We start from the raw sequence: 22,011 nt of genomic DNA, 5'->3' as shown, positions 1-22,011 counted from the left end.
AGTGACCCGCTCCGGCAGACGGCAGCCTCAGGGGAAGCCCGTGCAAACTTCAGGCACGTGTCCAGAGTTTCCAACAAGGACAGACTGGTAACCGACCCCACCATCCTGTCCTGTGGGAGCCACAGAGGCACCTACCGTCTGGGAAGCTTCTCTCCCGGCTCCTCTAGTGGAAGGGGCTTGGAGGGGCGGACGGGTTTGCTGGACAACCGGGGCCGTCGGTCAGGCTGCAGCCACAGGCGCCTGATGCGCAGGAACTCTCGCTCACATTTGCCAACACTGCTGTGGCCGGGTGCGCTGAGAGGCTCCGGGGGCGGAAAGAGAAATGAAACCAACAGGGCCAGCGGGCAGGCAGACACATAGAGAGAACCTGTGCGTGCAGCGACACCGGAGGACCGGCAGCCCGGACAGTCCCCAGGAAGCCCCTCCGTGTCTGTTCCCCATGGTAACAGGGAGACAGGCGTTGCCTAAAATCAGTTTGCAGTCTATCGCCGCACAACAAACTAGACCAAAGCTGCGTGGCCAGCGTAGACAGTGACATCACTTTGTTATGACCTCTTGAGGCCTCGGTCGGTCAGGGACTGGGGACACGCTAACCAGGCCGGGGCCCCCTAGTGCAGTGGGGCAGTGGTGGAATTGGACCGGCACCGCGGGGCCGGCTGGGGCCGCTCCACGTGGGCAGGCTGGGCTTCCTCACCACGTGGCAGCCTCCCTCAGGGCACGCAGGCAGGTGGCGACTTCAGGAGCAGCCTTCCAGGCACAAGCTGCACCGGCTTTGGTGACCTGCCACTGGAAGTCACACAGGGTCACTTCGGCCCTGTTGGTCCCAAGCAAATCATCGGCCTGCCCAGAGCTGAGAGGAGGGGACAGACCCCACCTCTCAACAGGAGTGTCCAGGGCACACTGGAGAGAGGCATGTGGCCCAGGACACAGCAGTGGGCCATCCTGGGAAAATGCAGCCTCCGAGGCCGGGTCCCTCGGAAGCAGAGCCTGAGGAGAGAGGGTCTGGGGGCATGCCACCTGCTGAGGGTACACTTCCAGTGCAAGCCTGTGAGGTGGGAGGGAGGCTGCCAAGGAAGGGTAGAGCTGAGCCCGCGTGTGGGGACTGGTCAAGTTGGGCCCTGATGGGGCCAGGGGGCTCGGGAGCGCAAGCCCCGCCAGAGTTACCCCTGCCTGGAATAAAGGGGGCCAGCCTTGTGCACCCTCGAGTCAGCCAGCCACTGGCTCCAAGCCACCCCGCGTGCACACGCCGGCAGAGGAAGAGCCCAGGCCCGGGTGCGCGGCTCCCTCACCGGAGAAGGAGGCAGCTGCGAGCCCGCTGCAGCCCACGCTCAGAGCAGCTGGGGAGCGGGCTCCCAGCTCCGCACAGGTGGCCCGGCCGGGGCCAGGGTGGGGGAGGGGGTGCAGAGTGGCCATCAGGTCCTCCGGTCCCTGTGCCCGGGCCCCTCTTCCTCCATCGAGAGGAGCTTAGAGGACTTCGCTTCTATGTGGAGCCTGAAAAACAAAACAAATGAGCAAACAAAACAAAAGCAGACTTATAGATCAGAGAACAAACTGATGGTTGCCGGGGGGGAGCGGTGCTGGAGGACTGGGTGGCAGTTATAAAACCGGTCACGGGACGCACAGTACAGCCCAGGGAACAAGTCGGTAACAGCGTAGTAACTATGTGCGGTGCCAAGGGGTACGAGGGTTATTGGGAGACCACTTCCTACGTTACATCTAATCACTATGGGGTACACCAGAAACTAATATAATATTATATGCCAAATATATTTTAATAAACATTGTATTTTAAAAAGAGAGTGTACTCCCCACTCCTTAAGCCTGGGCTTGGTGGCGTGCCTCGCTTTGGCCAACGGGACATTAGCAAGCATGACGCATGCAGAGGCTTGAGAAATGTGCACCGGAGGGCACACTCTCTTGTGGCACTTGGAACCCCGGGGCCATGGGAGCACGCTCAAGTCAGCCCCTGGAGGGACTGCGTGGAAAACAACCAGGACGTTTCGGCCAAGAGGCTGCATCTGCCAGCAATGTGCATCGGGTGGTCCCAAATTGTCCCGCCGCTGCTGAGCCACGTGAGCGAGCCCACGCAAGGCCAGAAGCAGCACGGGCCAACAAACATGGCTACTTCAAGTCACTACGTTTCTGGGTTGTTTGTTACGCAGCAGAGCGAACTAATACAGGCACCAACAGCGCCCTCTATGGAAACCTAGTGGCCTTACAGGCCTGCTGACCCTCTACAATTGCGTGGAGGGAGAAGGAGAGGAAGCTCCTCCTGCGCCTCGTCCGGGGCCCTCTGACCCTCTGAGCCTGTGGCATGCTGCTCACACTGACCTGCAGAGCCATCCGCTGAGACTGTCCCTTGAACAGCCGGAATCCCCAGGCCACGCATGAGACCTGGGGCTCCGCTGGAAGTTCTGGGGCTCTGTGGGTCCGGAAGGGGCGCCCAGAGTAGCAGCCCACCGCACCTGAGCTCATGCATTCTGCCCTTGGGGCTCTGACCTCTGAGCAACCACCTTTGGGTTTGGATAAAAGTCAGGGTCACCAGGTCATCTCTGCAGTTGCCACATCCTCAAATTAGAGCTAAACAGCTAGGTCAGCAGGTTTGGAAATGCCAAGTTACCCCTTGCAAAGCACTCTTGGGGTCTCTTGGACAATGATTTCAGTATTAAACATTGGGATTTTGCTACAATCAAACTCTTGCTGGTCATGAGGAAAGAGCTGTAACTACATTTCGGTGTAGCATTTGAAGGGATTTAGTGATTTTCCATTAATTTTTTTTTTAAATGTCAAGGGTATATATCTTTGTTCGAGGACTCAGCCTATGGCAAATTTCAGGCTGAAAAAGATCCAGCAATGGGCTTGTGAGACCAAGGAAGGGAGGTGAAAATCTATCATTCAAAAATTATTAAAACTGCTAAGTTTTCAATTGATTAAAAATCATCTCTGGAAAATTTTGTACGCTTTCCATGCATAATCAACAAAGTCTGGGTTGGAATCACAGCAGAAATGAAGCCTGGTAAGAGCTTGCTTTCTGAATAAAATGATCAAGCTCAGATCAAAGGCCCTGTAAGTGATCGGCTCTCATTACAGAAAACCCGAACGAAGGCCCAAGGTCACACTGTAATGAGAAGACAGGCGGTGTCCCTCCTTCCTTCCCTGCCTGCCTGTCTGTCTGTCTCCCCTGCGACCCCCGCCCTGCCTCCCAGCCAAGAAAGCTTGCCGAAGGTGCAGTCTTCAATTTTATGGAGGAACGAGTTCGTTGTAAATATTTATTAGCTATTTAGTAAATACAATTAAATTTCTGACTGAGCTTTGCATGGCTATTTTACTAGAACTAGCTAAGGCCTACTTTCAAGTCTAAGTAGATACCACAGAGAAAAGCGGTGTAGACATTAAAGTGCACATGAAGAATCGGTGCTGATTACAGCGGGCGGGCGGGCCGCCCTGTGTCTGAGGCGGATGGGCCTGGCCGGGGGACCAGCGCCCGCACAGGCCCGTGTCCGCGCCTCTGTGTGTGGGCCCCCCCCACCGCTCCCAGCCCAGCATCAAGAAGCCTTGGGCTCCTCTTCCTGGGGTTGAGACCCCCCCGGGGAGACCTCCGCCAAGGCCCTGTTGTCACCACACAGCACAGCCGCCGCAGTGCTGGGGACACTAGCTCCAGCCGCTGGCCGCCGATGCAGGCGCCTGCTTCCACCTGGTGAGGAGGACCCTCCTCGGGAGATGCCGCTCCTGGGTACCTGCTTCAGAGGTGGGAACACACCTCTGCACACGACGCGGTGTACACGCGCGTTCATAGCAGCCTGCGTCGTCACAGCCCAGAGGTGGAAGCCAGCCGACTCTCCTCTGTCTATCTGACCAATGGAGAAACACGAGGAGGTGCGGCCGACCGGTGCTGGTCATCTGGCAGCGCACGAACCAAGTCCTGACGGGGCTGCGGTGGGACGGACCCGCAGTGGCCTTGCGTGGCAGCAGCCAGGCACGCAGGACTCCGTGGGAAATGTCCGGAACAGGCCAACCCTGAGGCCAGGACGTGGGTTAGTGGCTGCTGGGGCTGGAGGCGGGAAGCAGGGGGTCACCACTAAGGGGTGTGTGGTTTCTCTCCGGGGTGATGAACTTGTTCTAAAATGGGCTGTGGTGACGATTGCACAACTTGGTGAATATACCAACCACCGCTAGATTGTGCGCTTCAAAACGGTGGATCTGTGGTACGTGGTGATACTCAATTTTAAAAAGGCCTTACACCGGCTGGCGCAGGTGACTTCTAAGGCCTGGCCCTGGAGCCCCGCACCGCCCCCCGCCCCCCACCGCCCCACCGGCTGTGGGACCCACGTCGGCCTCCCGGCCCGGCCGGGCTGCGCTGGCTGCGAGCGCGCTGTGGGCCTCGGGCTGCAGGCGAGGCCCGAGGTCCTCCCGCAAGCGCGCCGGCGCGGCCCCATCGTAGGCAGCGCAGGCCGCAGGCCCGCCCCGCCTGCTTGCTCCGGCTCCGGCCTCCCTGGGCCACCACCCGGGACACTCGGCAGCATGAGGTGGCCTTGGGCGACACTCAGAGCATGTCTTTGGTGCAGACGCCTTCTTCCAGTTCCTAGAAAGTTCTAGAAAGTAGCCTTCTCCTCCCACAGGAACCTCAGACCTTGGCAGGGCACTGCGACCCCTGCCGGTTTTGCCACCGGTTAGAAGTGGCGTTTTTTGCCTTCCGCGACCCAGGTGACAAACAGGTGGGGCCCTCCGCCCCTTGCCGGGGCCCTGCCGCCGGAGCCCAGCCCCGGGCCCCCGCCCAGCTTCGCACCGTGCGCTGCACGGGAGGCTGATTGGTGAGGCATGGTCCTCCTAGCCCGTGATTGGCTTAGCTTGGGGCATGTGACCGAGCCGCCGCTGATAAAAGGACAGAGGCAGCCTTCCATCCCTTAAGTGTGCTGATGGGTGGCTGGGCTGCCACACCTGGAATCTTCGCAGGCACCTCACAGCCACACCTGCTGGGGTGAGAGGGTAGAGGTGGTGCCACCGCCGGCGAACTGGTCGCCTGCTTTCCTTACCTTTAGGCCGGTGGTTCAGGGCTCCTAGACGGGGACCCGAACGCATCCGGGACGGCAGTGGGCCGGCTGTGTGGCGTCAGCCGCGGGGGCTGCTGGGCCCGTTTTCCGAGTGGATTTCTAGTCCAGCCGAGGGGTCGCATGTCCCTGGAAACGCCTTCCCCTCCCAGCACCCCCGGCACAGAGCGCGTCTCCCTGTCTGTGAGCCGTGCGCGCGGCTTCCAAGCGGCGCCGCCAGAGGAGAACCAGGCCTCTCCCTCGTGGCAAAGCTTATCCTGACGCCAGCCAGCGAGGAGGCCAGGGTCACCCACAGTGACCGGTCGTGCGGGCTCGGGCCTGTCCTAAGGCCAGGGGGCTGGGCTGGTTCCACCTCGGCCTCAGTTTCTCCAGCGCCGGCGGAGAGGCCCACGGTGGAGAGGACTCCACAGCCCTCGCATCGCAGACACGCCAGCACTCCCCGATGAGGGTGGCAGGAGGGCCACTTCCCTGTCGTCTGGGGAACTCATTCGTTCACTCCTTCCTTCCTTCCTTGAGTCCCTACGGCTCCGCAAAGCGGGCAGCAGCTCAGCTGCGCTCAAGGCCACCGGGGCAGGGGGCAAGAGGGGCGTTTAGGCAGCGCCCCGAGCGGGGTTGGGGCAAAAAAACACCAAGGTGTCACGCACTCAGAGCACGGACGGGCAGCGGGAGCCCTCAGCGGCCGCCGCGGGCCACGGCGGGAAAGCAGAAGCAGGCCTGACCCGCAGGCAGGGGTCGCCGAGGGAGGTGCGGCCGAGCGAGGCCAACCGCACACGGCGAAGGCGAGGCCTGGCAGGGGCCAGAGCTCCAGCCGGCGGGTGAAAGGCTGGGATTGATCCGCCACGGCGCAGGCTCTGTCACCGCAGGACTTAATGACTGACTGGACGTGGAGGAGGGAGGAGGCACAAATGGACGCTGGGGCTCCGAGGGCTCCCGCTTCGGGAGGGCCGTGGGCTGGGAGAGGGGTCTGGGGAGGGCTGCGATGAGCTTGGACATGGGCGGTTTGAGGCCCCTGTGGCGCGTCCTGGGAGGCCCAGGAGCACAGGGGCGGTGACGGTGAAGGGGACGTGAGGACAGGGACGAAGAGGAGGTGAACCCGCGAGGCCCTGGGCCAGGCATCCCTTCCCAGCAGAAAGCAGCGCTGTGGCCAGAGGCTGCTGAGTCCTCGGCCCTCGGCTCCCCTCCATGTCCAGGAGCCTGAGCGCCTCAGAGGAGGAACGAGAGAGTCAGGGGAGCGGAAACAGGGCCCCGGTGATGTGTACACCCAGGACATGCATCGCTTCCTTCGGGGTAATAAAAATAACTCAAACTCAACCTCTCCCCTGAGGGGCTGAAATTCCCCAATTTTCCAGCAGGGTTAACTTTAGCAAGCGCTCAGACAGCTTGGTGGGAGACAGTTTCCAAGTCTCCTCGGGGGGGCCTCATCGATTCTGGCAGCTGGGCCCACCCTGCCTCAGTGTCCCCACATCAGTTGTCACGGTCAGAACTGCTCTCTCCCCCAGTCCTACCTGGGAAGTGGCTGTAGCCCTTGAACTTGAGGCCCCCGCTGGGCAAGTGTGGCCTGGACCGCACTGGGCCGCGCGCTCTGCTCACTCGGGCCCCAAGCGCGCGGTCCTCCGAGCCCAGCCTCCTTGCCAAAGCTTCCCCGGGGGTTTAGAAAGACTTAATAGCTGGGGGCTGTGATGAGAGCGCAGGTTACTAAGGTCTCGTTTCACTTTGAAGACATTGCACAAAGTATTCTCTTCAATAATTAAAACCGAATTCCACCTATCAAAATAAATGGAAAGGTGTGTTTGGCCCTGCGGTGTCCTCAAGTGACCTCTCGGGGCCACCCATTCTTTTCTGTGTTGTCACCAGAGGAACTGGCCTCCAAGTCCTGAGCTTTCAGACTCTGCGTTCTTCTGCCCTCAGGCCCCTGAGGTCCGTAGCAAGCTGGCCAAGTTACAGGCCTTCCCGATTTACTTCCATCCTGAGGATACACAGGCAAAAAAAACCCCGCTGATGTCAGATGTTGACACCAATATGCCAATCCCAAAATAAGGATTGATATGCATTCCGAGAACGCAGTCTTATCTATACTTAGGGTGTGGGATTCGGCCCTCGCCGGGTGGCGGTGAGGTCATCACCTTCAAAAGCCTGAGCTGGGGGCTGGGCTCAGCCGCCGTGTGTCTGCGGGCCGTCCGCCAGCCGCTCGGGATGGGGGGCCCTCCGGGTGGTCCCCGCCTGGCCACTGCTCTTTCGTGACCAGCGTGGAGCTGTCCCGTGGGGTGAGGCTGCTGTGAGGAACAGCAGGAGGGAGGGCAGGCCGAGCGCTGGACTGGCCCCCTGCTCCTGCCACTGACATTCCTGGGCCAGCGGTGTGCTCCCGTCATCCACTCTCGCGGCTCCAAACGTGCCTCACAAGAGCCTCGTTTGCACCCTGCACGGGACGGGGCTCGGCCTGGGTGCCGCTCAGCCGTGTGGACTGATGTCCTACCGCGTGGCAGGCAGGGCATTCTGTGGGCCCCGTGCTGGGTGGTTGGCGAATCTCACTGCCCCAGCATCCGAGCACCCACAGCCGGCAGTTCTGGGCCGAGTCACTCCAGCACCCGTGGCTGTGGGCCGGGCCCTGCCGGCATCTCCACGGCCACACTCTCAGCCCTTCAGAAACCGCCGCTGACACCACTGTGCTCCCGAACACACAGTGGCTCCCGTGGTCAACCACAGCGGGTCCGGTGGCTGGCAGAGCCGAGCAGAGGAGCGGCGCGCTGACCGTGGCCAGGGCTGCGTCTGCCGCCAGGCAGGAGCAGCACGCGGGTGAGTGAGGCGTGGCCCCCCCAAAGGGCTTCTTCACCGGGGCCACAGTGGGGAAACCGCTCGCTTCCACACTGCTGCGCGTGTGCGACCAGCACCCAAGGGCGGTGGGGCCCCATAGGCTGGGCTGGCAGGCTGGGGCTGGGGACAAAGGACGGGGAGCTGGTGATGCTCAGACCAGCGCTGGAGTGGCCAGCTGGCTGGTGGTGCCACCCGCCGAGACGGGGACTCAGGAGGGGAAGCCGAGGACTACGGAAGGGCCAGGCACAAGCAGGTGACGGGAAACAGCCAAGAATCGAGGTCCCAGAAGGAGAGAGCCGTTATTCACTCAGTGATTTCCCTCCCCGGGCCTCCTGGGCACAGGTCCTTGTGGCACATCCAGGCGGGAAACCTCAACTGAACCGTCTCTCAGGCAGGAGACTATGAAACCGCAAACGGGACAGGAGGGCCCAGGGTCCGGCGAGCCGTGAGCAGGGCCGTCCAGGGAAAGCCCGGAGGGAGGCCGGGCCCAGGGCTGTGGCAGGGGATCGGAGGCTGTTTAAGGGGGGACCCAGAGGGCTCCCACCGGGGCGCTGGCGTGGTCCCTATTGCGCTGTTAGCAGGGCAACTGTGCTCTATGCATCTGCGGGAGAGGAGGCTGAGGACGTGGTGTCCCTGCAGGGTGGCCCTCAGCCAGCTGGGGGAACGCCCAGCTGCCCCGCATCCGACCAGCCATCCCGAGGTTCAGGCTGGCCGATTCCCGGTCCCCTGCTTAGGACTGAACCCACAGAGGCGACCGGCTCCCTCACGCCGCCTGCCACGGTCCTGATCCCCCGATCAAGGGCCTGCACCCAGCTTCCTGTGCCCCCTGCGTTCTGGGCACTCGGATGGGCCGTGACCTCTCTGAGCTCCAGCTGCACCTGGAAAGGGGAACAAAAAGCCAGCCGCGGAACGTCCTCAGGAGGCTGAGGACCGACTCGGCAGAGCCCTGGGCCCAGCACACGGGGCGGCTTGGGGAGGGGCGCGTGCGGGCTGACAAACACCCAAACGCTGGGTCGCGCTCCTTTTACTTGTGGCTTCCCTGCGTATGATTACTTGTTGACTTGTGATGTCATTTTTGTTGATTTGCTGATTATTATCTGTTGATTCTAGGCTTGCACAGCCACAGATATTCACGTAGCTCAAACCTCACTCCCTGCTGTTTCCTGGCTAATTCAAGCAAAACCCAGAATGTTCTGCGGGCACGCTCAGTGCCTCGCTGTCGCCGCCACGGGATGATGGACAGGGAGAGGGCCCTGCCCCCACCCGCTCTGGGAAAACAAACAGCGGGAACGCTTCCCGAGGCAGGCGGCACGCAGTGCAGTGCGCAGTGCGGGGAGATGGCAGCTCCAGCCAGGCTGGACGCTCGGAAAACAGAAGCACAGTGACGGGGCGGGGGGTGGCCCTTCACACACGCGCCCGCCGAGGCTTCTGGGACGGGCACGATGGGCAGCCACACACTGAGGTGGCCCTCCTCCCCTGGGATTAGGGCTTGCAAGATGTTCCCGGAGTTGTCTCAATAAACGGTGAAGTGCTAAGGCACCGACTCATTAAGGAACGTACGCAAAGTAGGTGACACCTAGAACTGTCCCCACGCAGGCTCCTCGTGTTCGACTGTAGCTGGGCACCGCGTGGAGCCGTTGCTGGTGGCATTGGTGGCGGCATGGGGACGCACGCGCTGGCTTGCGCACAGGGCCCTTTTTATGGCACTGATTCCGGAGCTAGGGCTCGGCGGCGGGGCAGCCCCTGGGAGTGGCCTGGGACGGACGTGGGCTGGGCCCGGACTTGGACTCGCAGCTCCCGGGAGAAACCCCTGGCTCAGGGAGCTGGGCCGCCGCTGCTGCAGGTGGCGGTTCAGCAGGGGATTTCAGACCCTCCTCCGGGCCTCGCAGGGATGCACGGCAGCCGCGGGCGGTCCCGATGCCGCTAGGCAGGGGAGGTCTCTGGGGCCGAGAGGCTGGCCCACGGCGTTTACGGGAGGCTTGGAGCCGAAGGTGCTGAAAATAGCTCGGGCCTTGGCTCCTGCACCCACTCCACCTGGCCTCCGGCAGGTGGCGCGACAGGAATAGGCCAGCCGACCCCAGCACAGGGGGCTCCACCTCGCGGGGGGTGGGCTGGGGGGGCAAGCTAACCTGAGATCCTAGAGCGGAGCTGCAGGGGGCGTGAGAAAGGGTTGGATCTGGCCATCCGCTGGGACCCCCTGTCCCACTGGGGGGTTGGGAAGCAGGCCCAGCATAACAGGAGACGGGCCCTGCCAGCGTGAGAGCCACCCGCTGTCCCTGCGGTGCCCCGGCCCCCTGCACAGGAGCGGGGGCCCCAGGCTCAGCCCTGGCTGTGACCCCGCAGGGTGCAGCCTCCTCGCTGCTGGGCCTGGCACCCAGTTCATGGGGTCAGCAGAGGGCCTGGTCCCCTGTGGCTGGTGTTTCCACGGTGGAGGCGCGGGGAAGGTGGGCGTGACCCGGGCCACACACTTGGGCGAGTGCGGGTGTGAGCATTTGGAAGGGACGTGTTCTGCAGGCTAAAAAGGTCGGTCACCAAAATACAGCAGCCGGGGCGCCAGGCGTCTGGAGGACTGGGCCTGCACTCTGACATCGAGCTCATGTGTCCGAAATATCACACCTCGTGAGATGTGGCGGCGTGGCCAGGTGGCGCAAGCGTTTTGCGCGTGACTCCTTTCCACACATCGCGGGAGCAGCTGGCTCCCGGGGCCAGCTCCGAGCACCGCGGCACCCGCACCAGGGACCGGGCGCAGCCAGGCGGCCGCGCTGCGGCCGAGGGTGTGGGTTTCGGGGTGGAGAACCCCATGTCCCTGCAGGAGCCGATGAGTCAAGGGCTGGTGTGCGGTGTGGAGGGTGGCCTCAGCCCAGCCCTGTCCCCGAGACTGCTGTTTGCTCTCCCGTGTCAGACGCCTCCGGGCACCCACTGTGGGGGCCGCACGCACCGGGCGCACAGCTGGCCGGCAGGAGGGCCTTGCACCCAACGGCCCACAGCGGCTGTCCCCACACTCAGCCAGCATGTGCAGACACTCCGTGTGCGCTGGAGCCTGGCTGGGTGTGGGGACAGACACGGGTTGGCGGAGGGTGGGGGGGCGGGGGGGAGAGGGAGACGTGGAGAGCGCGGCGCCCGCCCCGGGCCCTCCCCGAACGCCCTGCCCCCCTCGCTCCGGCATCCTGACAGCCCGGCGCGGCCCCTGGCAGCAGGCACGGCTTGGTTCGGGGGCCTGTCGCCCCCATCGCCCCACGGGCCTCTGCGCGGGCCCCGCAGCACTGCCGCGCCCCTTCGCGCGCGGCCGCCTGGCCCAGACCTTCTGAGGGGACCCCGGCCACCCCTGCCCTGCGTGCGGCTTTGGTGCTGTCCTGAAGCGCCTGATGCCTCCTTGCCCAGCGCGAGCAACCGCGGGAGGAAGTCAGCAGCCGGCCCCGCCGTGCGGCCCAGCCAGCCTCCGGGGATCCTTCTCCCTCTGTCTTGCCCAGATTCGCCCTCGGCCACCCCTGCGGCCCGAGGCCACGGGCAGGCACATCGCGGGCTGGCCCCGGGCAGTCTCCAGGGCTTCTACCACCGCAGAACCTTCTGAAGAGCCGCCAGCGACCCATCCTCAGGACATCCTTCAGCGGGATGAGTCCTGAGGCAGGTCCCCAGCTCCACTCCACCTGCCGGCTTCCCAGGAGGGAGCCAGGGGAGGGGGGCACCTGAAGCAGCCCCCAGGCAGCTTCAACCTGCCAGGGCTGGGCGCATGCCCTCTCTACACAGGACACAGGGGACACAGGGCAGAGGGGCAGCTGCAGTGTCACCGGCGGTCCTTCTCACTGTCTGGGATCTGCCAGCACAGCTGACCCCTCGGGAGTGGACGGAGACCCGGGGCAGGGATCTGCTCTCAGACGCGTCCGGGGCCGAGCTGGAGGGCACAGGGATCCCCTCCCTGTGCCTGCCCCTGCGGTGCCCAAGAAGGCTCCTTGGGGACTGTGCTCCCCAGCTTCCAGGAGGCCTGGACACAGTGATGGCCCAGAGGTCACTGGGCTCCTCTCCCCCCTCCCCTATGTGCAGGTGGGCCCTTGATACCTCCGTCACTTCTGGAAGTTTCTGGAGCACAGAGTCTCTGTGGTTTACTTCAGCCAGGGCCCCCCGGAGGGCCGTCCTCATGGTGCTCATGGCGTTCATGGTGCTCACGGCGAGGGCCTTCCGTCACCTCCCCTGAGGCACACCTGAGAGCCATCCCTGGGGTGGGGTGGGCACAGGCGTCTCTTGCCCGCACCCTGATTGGCACCGGGGCCCCCCAGAGCCACCCCCGCCCCGACATGTGGGGGGAAGCTCGACGTCACTCATCATCCCAGAGATGCAAAGAAAACCACAATGAGGCGTCACCTCGCACCTGCCAGAATGGCTGTCATCAAGAAGTCAACCAAGTGCCGGTGAGGATGCGGAGAAACCTCGTGCACTGCGGGCGAGAATGCAGACCGGCGCAGCCGCTGTGGGAAGCAGTGTGGAGGGTCCTCAGAAATTAAAAATGGAACTGCCTTATGATCCCACTGCTGGGTATTTATCCAAAGAAACCCAAAACAGTGATTTGGAAAGGGACACGCACCCCACGTTCATCGCAGCATTGTCTACCATCGCGAAGACGTGGAAGCGACCCAGGCGTCCGTCCGCGGGTGAGTGGGTAAGGGAGATGTGGGACACGTATGCAATGGAGTGTCACTCGGCCATAAAGACAAGTGGAATCTTACCGTCTGTGACAGGACGCGTGGCCCCAGAGGGTGTTATGCTAGTGGAGTCGGAGAGAGACAAGCACCGTACGACTTAAATGCAGAGCCTACTTTAAAGATTTTATTTATTTTTAGAGAGGGAGAATGGAAGGCGGAAAAGAGGGAGAGAAACAGCCATGTGTGGCTGCCTCTCACGTGCCCCGCACCGAGGACCCGGCCCGCAGCCCAGGCCTGCGCCCCGACTGGGATGGGACTGGCGACCTTTTGGTTCGCAGGCCTGCGCTCCACCCACGGAGCCACACCAGCCCGGGCAGTGAAATCTTCTTTTAAATAACAAAATAAACAAACAGAACAGACTCATAAATAGAAACAGGAACCTGAGGGTTGGTGGCCCTGGCCAGACGGCTCCGTCGGTGGGAGCACTGTGGGTTCGACTCCCAGTCAGGGCGCAGGAGTCGGTTGTGGGTTTGGTCCCCAGGCGGGGTGCACGTGGAGGCCGCTGATTAACATCTCTCTCTCTCAAATCAATCCTCAGGTCAGGCTCGAACTGCGGAGGGCCGGACAGGAGGGGCGCTGGGGGCTGCGTAAAAGGCGACTGGACTGACAGGTGCGAATTGGCGGGCACGGAACAGCCGCATAGCCACAGGGTGTAGAGCCAAGCCCGGGGAATGCACAGTCCCGGTGTTGTAACAACTATGGGGGTCCGGTGGGTGCTGGACGCAGCGGAGGGGTTGCTTTGTAAACCACTACGCTGTGCAGCTGAAACTTACATATGATACTATCGAACGTCAAAAATTAAAAACGAACACGCTTTCTCCACGCCACCACCAGCGGTGCCTGCCCTCAGGCTGGGCCTCGGAGACACCGCGCGTCTGGGACTCACTGGCTCACCGCCAGCACAGCCACTGTTCCCGCCCGTGCGCGCCCAGGCGCCACCCGGCCGCCCCTTCACACACTCTCCTGAGCATTTCTCAGAGTGAAGGGCTGTTTGGGACACAGTCTCTCAATTTTTGTTTATAGAGAAAAGTCCGTATTTTGCCTCCATTTTGAAGACTTGCTGGATACAGGGTTCTTGTTGGGAGGTTTTCAACCCAGCACCTTGAGCGGCGTCCAGGTTTCTGTCTTCGGTTGAGCGCGGCTCGGTGGGTCACGCAGGGTCCCCTCTGTGCAGCCGGCTTTGCTCCCTTTGCCCTCAGGGTCCTGTCCTCCCCATTCGCATTCCACAACTGGGCTGTGATATTCCTCTCCTTCTGCTTGAAGCTGGACCATGTGCAAGGTGGCACTAGAGGTGACCTGGACACCCCTGTACACAGGTGTCCCTCCGCCCAGTCTGCAGGACAGGGGGCCTGACCCGCACTCTCCGTGTGCCCTTGACTCGTTCCCCCCCCCCCCCCACTCCCTAACCCTAACCCTAACCCTAACCCTTCCAGTCCAGGCCCTGCGGCCACCTCTTCGGCTGGGCCTTGCCCCTCCCTGCGCTGCTGCGCACCCTCTTGGCTTCCCTCTCCCTCCGTCCATCCCCCCAGCAGGAAAGCACAGGGCTCTGGTCTGGCCACTTCTTCCTTCTTGTCTCCCTCAGTCACATGAAGGAGTCTGAGCTGTTGATGTCAGGCCCTTTCTTCCTCGCAGGCCCTCTGGTGGCACCAGGGACACTTGGCGACGTCGGCGCACCCGTCCAGCCCCCTCTACCAGGCCAGGGACGCTGATAGCGTCACGTTGCCACTGCACACCACGCGGTCACATGCAGAGAGGGACCCCGCCCACACACTTGAAGTGCTGTCAGGTTTTACGGCAGTCACCGAACCAAGCCCACATCCCAGCCGAAAATGGGAGATGCAGAGACAGGCCAGAAGTGAGTGGCACTGTGAGGAGAGCTGTGTCCACTCTCGGCCGACCGAGGCACAGAGGTGGCAGGCTGGCCTCTCTTCACCGCCACGGTCCAAGGCCGACACCCGGGCCTCAGAGCCGAGAGGAGAAAACAGCCCCAGCGGGCCAGCCTTCCTGCCCGGAACACCGTGAGCTGCCGGTCACCACAGACGTGACCAACTCACGCATGCCAACTCGATCCCCACCACGAGATTACCGTGGACCAAAGGGGCACAGCTCAGGGAGCGCGGAAGGCGTCTGCTGTCAAACACAGGTGTCCCTAGTCAGGGGACTGGGGAATTTATGTACCCATGGCCCCAGGGCCCCGCAAAGGCAAGAAAGCAGCCGCCCTGTGCTGGGTAGGGGCGCGCTCTGACAGAGAGGGGGCGCAGAACATTGTTTTGTTTTGTATTTTATTACATCAATGGCTTGAAAATTTTTATTTAACTTCAGCAAATATTGGAAATAGAAAAATGAATTCTGCAGAATTTCACAAATAAATTTTCCAATCTCCACTAACAAATGTTATTATCCAATGGCTAAGCAATTATAATGCTATGAACATTCACCATAATGAATGTACTGAAAATAGAAAACAAGCAAAAAGAGACATTAAAATATTACTTACACAGCATTATTACAACATCTTTTCTTTAAAATCCCAACATGGATTTTATCACTTCAAAAGATATACAGCATTTCCATTATATTTGCAAACTTAACCTTATACATCTTTTAAAATCTTGAAAAATTTTGAAGCAATCTAAAAAGCACTTAGCAAAGTTGATAAGTCTACATAATGGAATACTATCCACTCCAGGATACACCTCAGGTTTAGAAGGCGACTGTAAACACTCGTTATCATACAACATGCATAGACTAGACCGACCGTCCTCCTCTGAGCTGTCACGCTGCTGCAGTTGTGCTTGACTCGACGAGGAAAAGCTGCGGAGACCCGGGGGGCGGGGGGCAGAGGGCGCTTGTTTCCGAGCATTGCACGAGGTCACTCACGTGAGCTGCCTGCCTTGAGGCGACGGAGGCAAAGTCTCACTCGATAGTAAAAGCCTGAGCCCTGGTCAGCGGGTTTGGAAACAGGCGAGAGAGAGACAGCAAGGCGCCCGACGGGCGGGCGCCGCCTTCCCTGCGCGCGCGTGAGCAGGGGTCCAGTTAGTGTGATGCGCTGTTTGGCTTGTTTTTGGCGTGCGGTTAGACCAATAGTACATCTGATACTCAGAAAGACAAAAATAGGGACAGCTGAAATTTAAAGTGACAATGAGCACACTTATGATGGTGTGTGATATCTGAAGAAACTTTATATACACAGAAAACAACTGCTTAATTAGTCCACCATAGTCAAGTTGCAGAACAACTGTTTTTTCATACTCATTTTTTGATTAGAGGTTTGTGACCATCAAAGGGTCTTGGAGGTTAAAAACTATCAAAAACCATTTCACGTCACTGGTGTCTTGGTCACACAAACACACCAAGACGGCACAGCGGGTGTGTCACACTGACCTCTGGCCCCTGGGCCGCTCACCTATTAGCGCAGCGCAGGCCACTTCCTGGTTAGCGGAGCTACGTTACGGAATTGATCACTGTTTCAAACCAGCCAACACAATATTCAAGTAACAAGGTATTTCCATGGATAAGTGAAAAAAAAATTTACCTAACACTTTACACAGCTACATAAAATTAAATAAAACAAACTTTTAATGCATATGCAATACAATTTATATCTTTTAGGATTTCTAAACTAAAACTATCATTTGTTTCAATGGTACTATTATTCTGCACAATAACTTATACTTAGGAGAAATTTCCCACAAAAATATATATATAATTATGACATTCACATTGATAATTTTTAAGAAGACAAAGCTTAAGTGAGCGTTGCATCCGAAGCAGTTGTCACTGTGGACCCTGACGCATCCAAACACGACCTGCTGATGCACCCAAGTCTTGATATGTTTCAAAGGGTCTTCACATAAATAAGACCAGGTCACTTCACTTTTAAAGCAAAGTGATTTCTTGCATTTACAACATCATTGCAAAGACAGTGTAAAGAAACAGTGGAAAACACAGTGCTATCTTATGCGTGAAACCACAGCGAAGGCAGTCAGGCAAAGACGACCATCTTTTCTCCTCCTGGCAAATGCGAACACCACGACGGCCCTTTTCCTTGGAGAGTACGCCTGAACTAGCCGCTGCGATGGCGAGGCGGCCAGCACAGTGCCTCTTTAGGGCTGAAGTGCACTCAGTGCCTGGGAGTGAGCGAGGGCTGGTGCAGGGCAGACAGGCCCAGCGCTGCGGTGTGCCCGCAGGACTGGCACCAGGCGGTCTGGCGCTGCCAGAGGGGCCGTTCCGAAGGAAAACAGCCCGGGCACGGAGGAAGAGAGCTGCTGGCAGAGCGAGCGCCCCTGCAGGAAACTGTCCCTGCCCCTGCGCAGAGGAAGGCGGCTGTGAGAAGGAAGGAAAAACTAAAGCCTCTCCTTGCGCCTGGTGTCCCCCTGGAGCGGTGTGCAAAACGCAGGCCCTCCCCTCCCTGCGCTCCCGCCCTCTGCGTCCCCAGCAGGCTCATCCCGCCAAGGGAACTGGACGCGGGGCTCCGAGCGTTCCTCTGCTTCCCGTCCAGGCCGGACCAGGAGCTGTGGCTGCCCTCTGCCCTCTGCCCTCCCGGCGCTGCTCCCTGTCTGCTCTTACCTGACTCCCAGGCGACTGAGCGCAGGGACAAGATGATGCCTGTTGGGAAAGTCCCCGTTTACTTCCCTCCCTCTGAATGACCTTTGTCCAGATTCCTAAAAAAGCACGTCCAATTCCAAAAAAACCTATGATTCTAGCTGACCCTCTTCCTAAAGAGAAAGCCAGCTGACTTAAAAAAAAAAAAAAAAAAGGCAAGGTGCTTCAGAGTCAAAACACATCAAATTTTAATTGCATATTTTAAATTCTTAGAATTCTGTTTATGCCGCCTTAAAGCATCTGCATTTTTTTCTTTTTGGTATTGAAAGCAGGAAAAGTATTTAAATGATGCAAAAACAAAACAAAAAGCTCCTTCAGCCTGTGTAGTGCAGGCTGAGCTGACTGTAGGCAGGGGACGGGCGACGTTGTATCCCAGATACCAGTGTCACCACCCCCCCCCGCCGGCACCCCCTGCCCACTGCCCCTGGGCAGGTCCACGCCTGCTGAGAGAGAAGTGATCCTGGAAGTCTTGGGGCACTGAGGAGACATTCCCCTTGTTCCCAGTCCAACCAAAAGGCAGCACATGCCATGCTGCAGACCATCCCTTTTCACCTTGCACTCACTAGAACCGACAAAGTGCTCACTCCTCTGGCTCGTACTGTACTGTGAAGAGAGGGCGGTGTTTGTGGTCACATCGGCACACGAAGGACCAAAGGGTTTGTGGAGTGACGAGTAAAAGGCCAGGCATGCAAGAGGATGGGGCCCATGTGTACTTTCATAAAACCCTCACCAGCTAGTCTACTACCTTTTGTCACGTGAACCTGACATTTAAAATCTGCACCGTCAGAATCTGCAGCAAGTTCCCCCATCCCCCGATCTCAGCGATGTCTTTGGCAAGCAGTAAACGTTAAAGAAGAAATAAGACACTGAAACAGAAACAGGATGGATAACGTGGTTGCCAAAAGGAGAAGGCACCAATTCCAATATACAAGCACCAGGTACAGTGGTACGGACCAAATCTCTTGGAGTCGGGTGGCAGAGGCGGGGAGGCGGGGGCGAGGGGCGGCGCCCGTCTGGGGCCACAATGCTGGGAGCAGAAGGCAGAAAGTGTTGAGGTCCACGTTCCTTTTTAGCTGTGTGTCCAAAGAGAGCTGCTGCAAATCAGCTTTCTACCAACTGGGAAGGGAGAAGGGAGAGGTTTAAGCGAACTCGATTTATAAACCATAATTATACCCTACTGTCAGGGAAATGAGAGTTGAATCAGGATGTTTGGCACAATAAAGGTTATAACGCAGTCTGCCAATACACTGTGATTTCCAAAAAAGCATGATCTCATTCAGGTGGACGCCTCAGAAAAGAACAAGGGAAACTTTCTAGGAGGCCAACAGGGCCACAGCCCCTCTGGAAAGGGCGTTATGCACAAGGAGAAACCGCAGGCCATGCAGGGACAGCATCGTGCCTTTTGAGTCGGCTGCCTGTTCTGGAGCTGCCGGCAGGAAGAGCTGCCATCGGTGGGCTCTGGCGCTCCGCCCGGGGCGGCGGTCCCGACTCAGGGCGCGTGCGGGCCATGCGATCCCCCGCACGCACGCAGAGCGAGAGGCGCATGGAGCTCTCTGGGAAGTGGTGCCGACATGGAGGAACGAGCAAAGAATTAAGGCAGATGTAGCGAGGACCGGAAGTGTATGCCTTTTTTGGTAATAGCTGTTGTCCACAGAGATGCGATGCGGACGGCCAGGTGATGCCGTGTAACACCTGATATCCTGGGTGACACAGTGGTCCATACCGAGTGCGGAAGTTGCCTGCGTCCCTCAGGAGGCAGATGCATATCTGACGTCAAGAACGGACGCGGCCTGAGGAAAGGAGGAGAAAAAAGAATCAAAGAGCAGGCAAGAGGGAGGGGGAGGCTGCCCCGCCTGGAGACCGCAGGGCAGCCACCCGTCGGTTTCTAAGCGCTCAAGCGCAGAGGCAGCGTGGCCTCTACAACCCAAGGTCCTGGGCTCGAATCCTGGCTCTGCCACTGTCTAGCTGCGTCCGCTTGCGTGAGCTCTTCTTTTTGAGCCCCACTGTCTGCTTCTGCAGAATGTACCCAATGATGGTGTCTACCACGCAGGATGAACTAGACCCCGCTAAAAAGGGCAGTTGGCACGTGCTCGGCAAGTAGTTATCCTCAGGGACATCAGCACTGGCTGGAGGGGCCGCCATGCAACTACCTCAGCCAACAAACAGCCCCCGACTCAATGGGGACACAGGGTACCCGAGACCCCTGAGATCGCAGGACCCTCTTTAAAAGCTTCCCAGGTATTTAACCCTCCACTTTCATTTTCAAACCCAAGTCCCAGACCCACGCCTAAGGGCTACTTGTGTCTCAGGCTCTAACCACCGGCCGTGTGTGTCCCAGGCGAAGCCGGCTCCCCAAACTGCAGTCAGACCAGGCGATGACTCGCTGCCACTACGTGCGATCCAGCTCCGGTTTTAGCTAAGAGTCTTCTCTCCCATCCGTCAGTGTCAGCGGCGCCCGCACCCATTCTGACCCCCCACCCCACACCCCGACCTTGGCTGCCCCAGAGAACCCCAGGTCTCAGGAGCTCAGGCCCCGTGGCTCCCTTCCCGCCTCAGCCTTGAAGGAAAAGAGCAGGTCTGACGTCCTGTGCCTGTGAGGATGACAAGACGCCCAGGAACTCCTTCCCTCCTGTTTACAAAACTTGCCTGTGGTAAAATGGGCTTTGATTTGAGTCTCTGCAGAGCCCGCCCAGGGTCTGACGCGAGGACGCCCTGTGCTGGGGCTCCTGGTGCCCTGACATCCCCTTCCCGTCCGTGCGGCATAAGCGCGAAACCTGGGGCCGGGGGGCTGGCCGGACCCTGCACACAGCTTTCTCGGGGCTGGACTCTCCAAAGTAAACAAGGACGCAGGGTCCCAAGGCCACCCTGCCAGAGCAGCGAGGAAGCAGGCGTGAGCAGCGTTCGAACAGCTGCCCGCAGGCCCTCGGGGCGCGGCCCCACAGCGGCCCTGACGGGGGACTTCCCCGCAAATGGAGGAGGGGACACCAGGGCGGTGGGGCAGAAGGGCTTCTGCTGTGAGAAGCAGAATAGGAAATGGACTGAAAAAAGGAAATCCAGGTGTGTGAAGCGTGCGTCTTTTTAAAATTTATTAATTAGAGAGAGAAACACCAGTTTGCTGTTCCACTTAGTTACGCATTCACAGGCTGGTTCCTGTATGAGCCCGCAAACTTCGCGTAGTGGGACGACGCTCCAACTGAGCTACCCGCCAGGACTCGCTCCCCGTGCGCGCGTGCGCGCATGTGAGAGAAATGGTGAAAGAGGCGAACCACCTGAAAGGAAACGTGAAGACTACGCACAGGTGAGACCACCCTCCCTGAAGAGCAGACACAGAGAAGACCAGCCGCCGAAGAGAAGCAGAGCCCCGCCGCTGGGCGGGCCCACACCAGAGGCGGAGACCAAGGTGCTGCGCGTGCTGTGCTGTGAAATCAGCCGGGGAAGCGGGCCACTGAGGGCGGGCCTTCTGACTAACCAGGAAGAAAAAGGAATTGACTGATCTAAGTCTGCCCGTAAATGAACCAGAAATAAGGAAAGAAAGCAAAGTAGAGGCACCAGAACCGACCCCCGGAGCTGCCGCCTGACAGCGCCGGCTCGCGGACACCTGCTGAGGGAAGAGCGCCAGCTCCCCAGCCCTTCCCTCCTGGGGCTGACGAAGGAGCGCTTCCTTTCTCGCTAATTCCTACACTCTGTCCACAGGCATCCTCGTCTTTCTATGCTTCCTAGGTTGAGTCCAGGGCTTCAGGAAGTTAACTTGCTGCTAAAGGGGCAATTAGCACCAGGACAAAAACCACTGGCAAAGATAAGAACACCTTCGTTTTGCTGCCATGCTGCTGTGCTCCGGGGCCGCAGGCCGGCTGTTCATAGGGCAACTCGGGGGACACGCGCACTGGCAACACCGATCACAAAAAGACTTCTCTGGAGGAAGGCTCCAGGGCATCCGATGCTAACACAGCGCGTCAGCTTCGGCACTCTCTGGCCAAGGGGCGCCCCCACACGCAGGCCGGACTGGGCCCCTGGGCTGCCCCACAGCCAGGCTCCTCGGAGGGAAGCTCCGACAGGAGAACAGGGCATTCCAAGTTATCCCTGCGTGGTGGCTGGAAGGCTCAGGTGGGAAAGCGACTTTCCTTGTAAAGCTAAATTAAGCCTTAAGTCACTGTGTCAGGGAAAAAACTCAAAACGTGACTGGCAACGATCTCTCCCTGTGCCCAGCCCTCCCACCCCTTCTGTGGGAGTGAGGGGCAGATACACAGCAGGGCAGGTCGGGCGACATGTGAGGAAATGGCCACAGTCCTGTCACAGGAAGCAGGCAGGTGACAGATGGCGCCCTGCAGCCTCAACAATCTTCCTGATCTCTGCTGGCTGGGCTGGCAGATTCGGGGCCACCGTCCTGGAAGTCCCAGCCAACACGACATCCAGAACTGTGCCCATCAACATGTCAGCTCGGAACACATCCGCGGCTGGAAGCGGCGGACAGCAGAGATGGGCCAGGCGCTCCTGGCTGGCTGGCTGCGCCCACACACCAGTGAGCTAGCCGGCTTCACGGTGAGATACCTGCACATTGTACGGGCTGGCTTTGCGGGAGCCGCTCAAGGCACTTCCCGCTGACAGTCCGGTGGCAGAGCTCTGCTGCACCCAAGAAACAGTGGTGATGGAGACCACTCTGTGGCTGGGAAACCAGGATGAAATCGGGAATTTGCCCAGGAATTCAAATGTGAGTGATACACACAGTAACAAAAAATTAATTGAACACATACGTACAGGCAGAAGTGTTTACAGGCAAAAGTCGTTACCGACAGAGCTAAAATCTAAGAACCCTTCCCCTGCTGAACAAGGTCATCTGTGAGCAAACTAAG

At 59.4% G+C, this 22,011-nt stretch overlaps 1 protein-coding gene across 1 annotated transcript in view; it reads right to left on the bottom strand.

Moving 5' to 3' along the window:
• Positions 1-17,590: 17,590 nt before the first annotated feature.
• Positions 17,591-22,011, bottom strand: part of RCOR1 (REST corepressor 1) — a 92,310-nt gene continuing 87,889 nt past the window's right edge. Inside the window, exon 12 of the mRNA XM_054567745.1 lies at positions 17,591-18,951. Within this exon, the coding sequence (XP_054423720.1) occupies positions 18,910-18,951 (42 nt within the window). The 3' untranslated portion in view covers positions 17,591-18,909. The remainder of the gene's footprint in view (positions 18,952-22,011) is intronic.

The sequence above is a fragment of the Pteronotus mesoamericanus genome, unplaced genomic scaffold, assembly GCF_021234165.1.
Source record: "Pteronotus mesoamericanus isolate MK-2021 breed Mesoamerican mustached bat unplaced genomic scaffold, CSHL_Meso_final contig_192, whole genome shotgun sequence".
Classification (NCBI taxonomy): Eukaryota; Metazoa; Chordata; class Mammalia; order Chiroptera; family Mormoopidae; genus Pteronotus; species Pteronotus mesoamericanus.
Note: the sequence above shows the minus strand (reverse complement) of the source record. Positions and strands in the feature narration are given on the sequence as shown.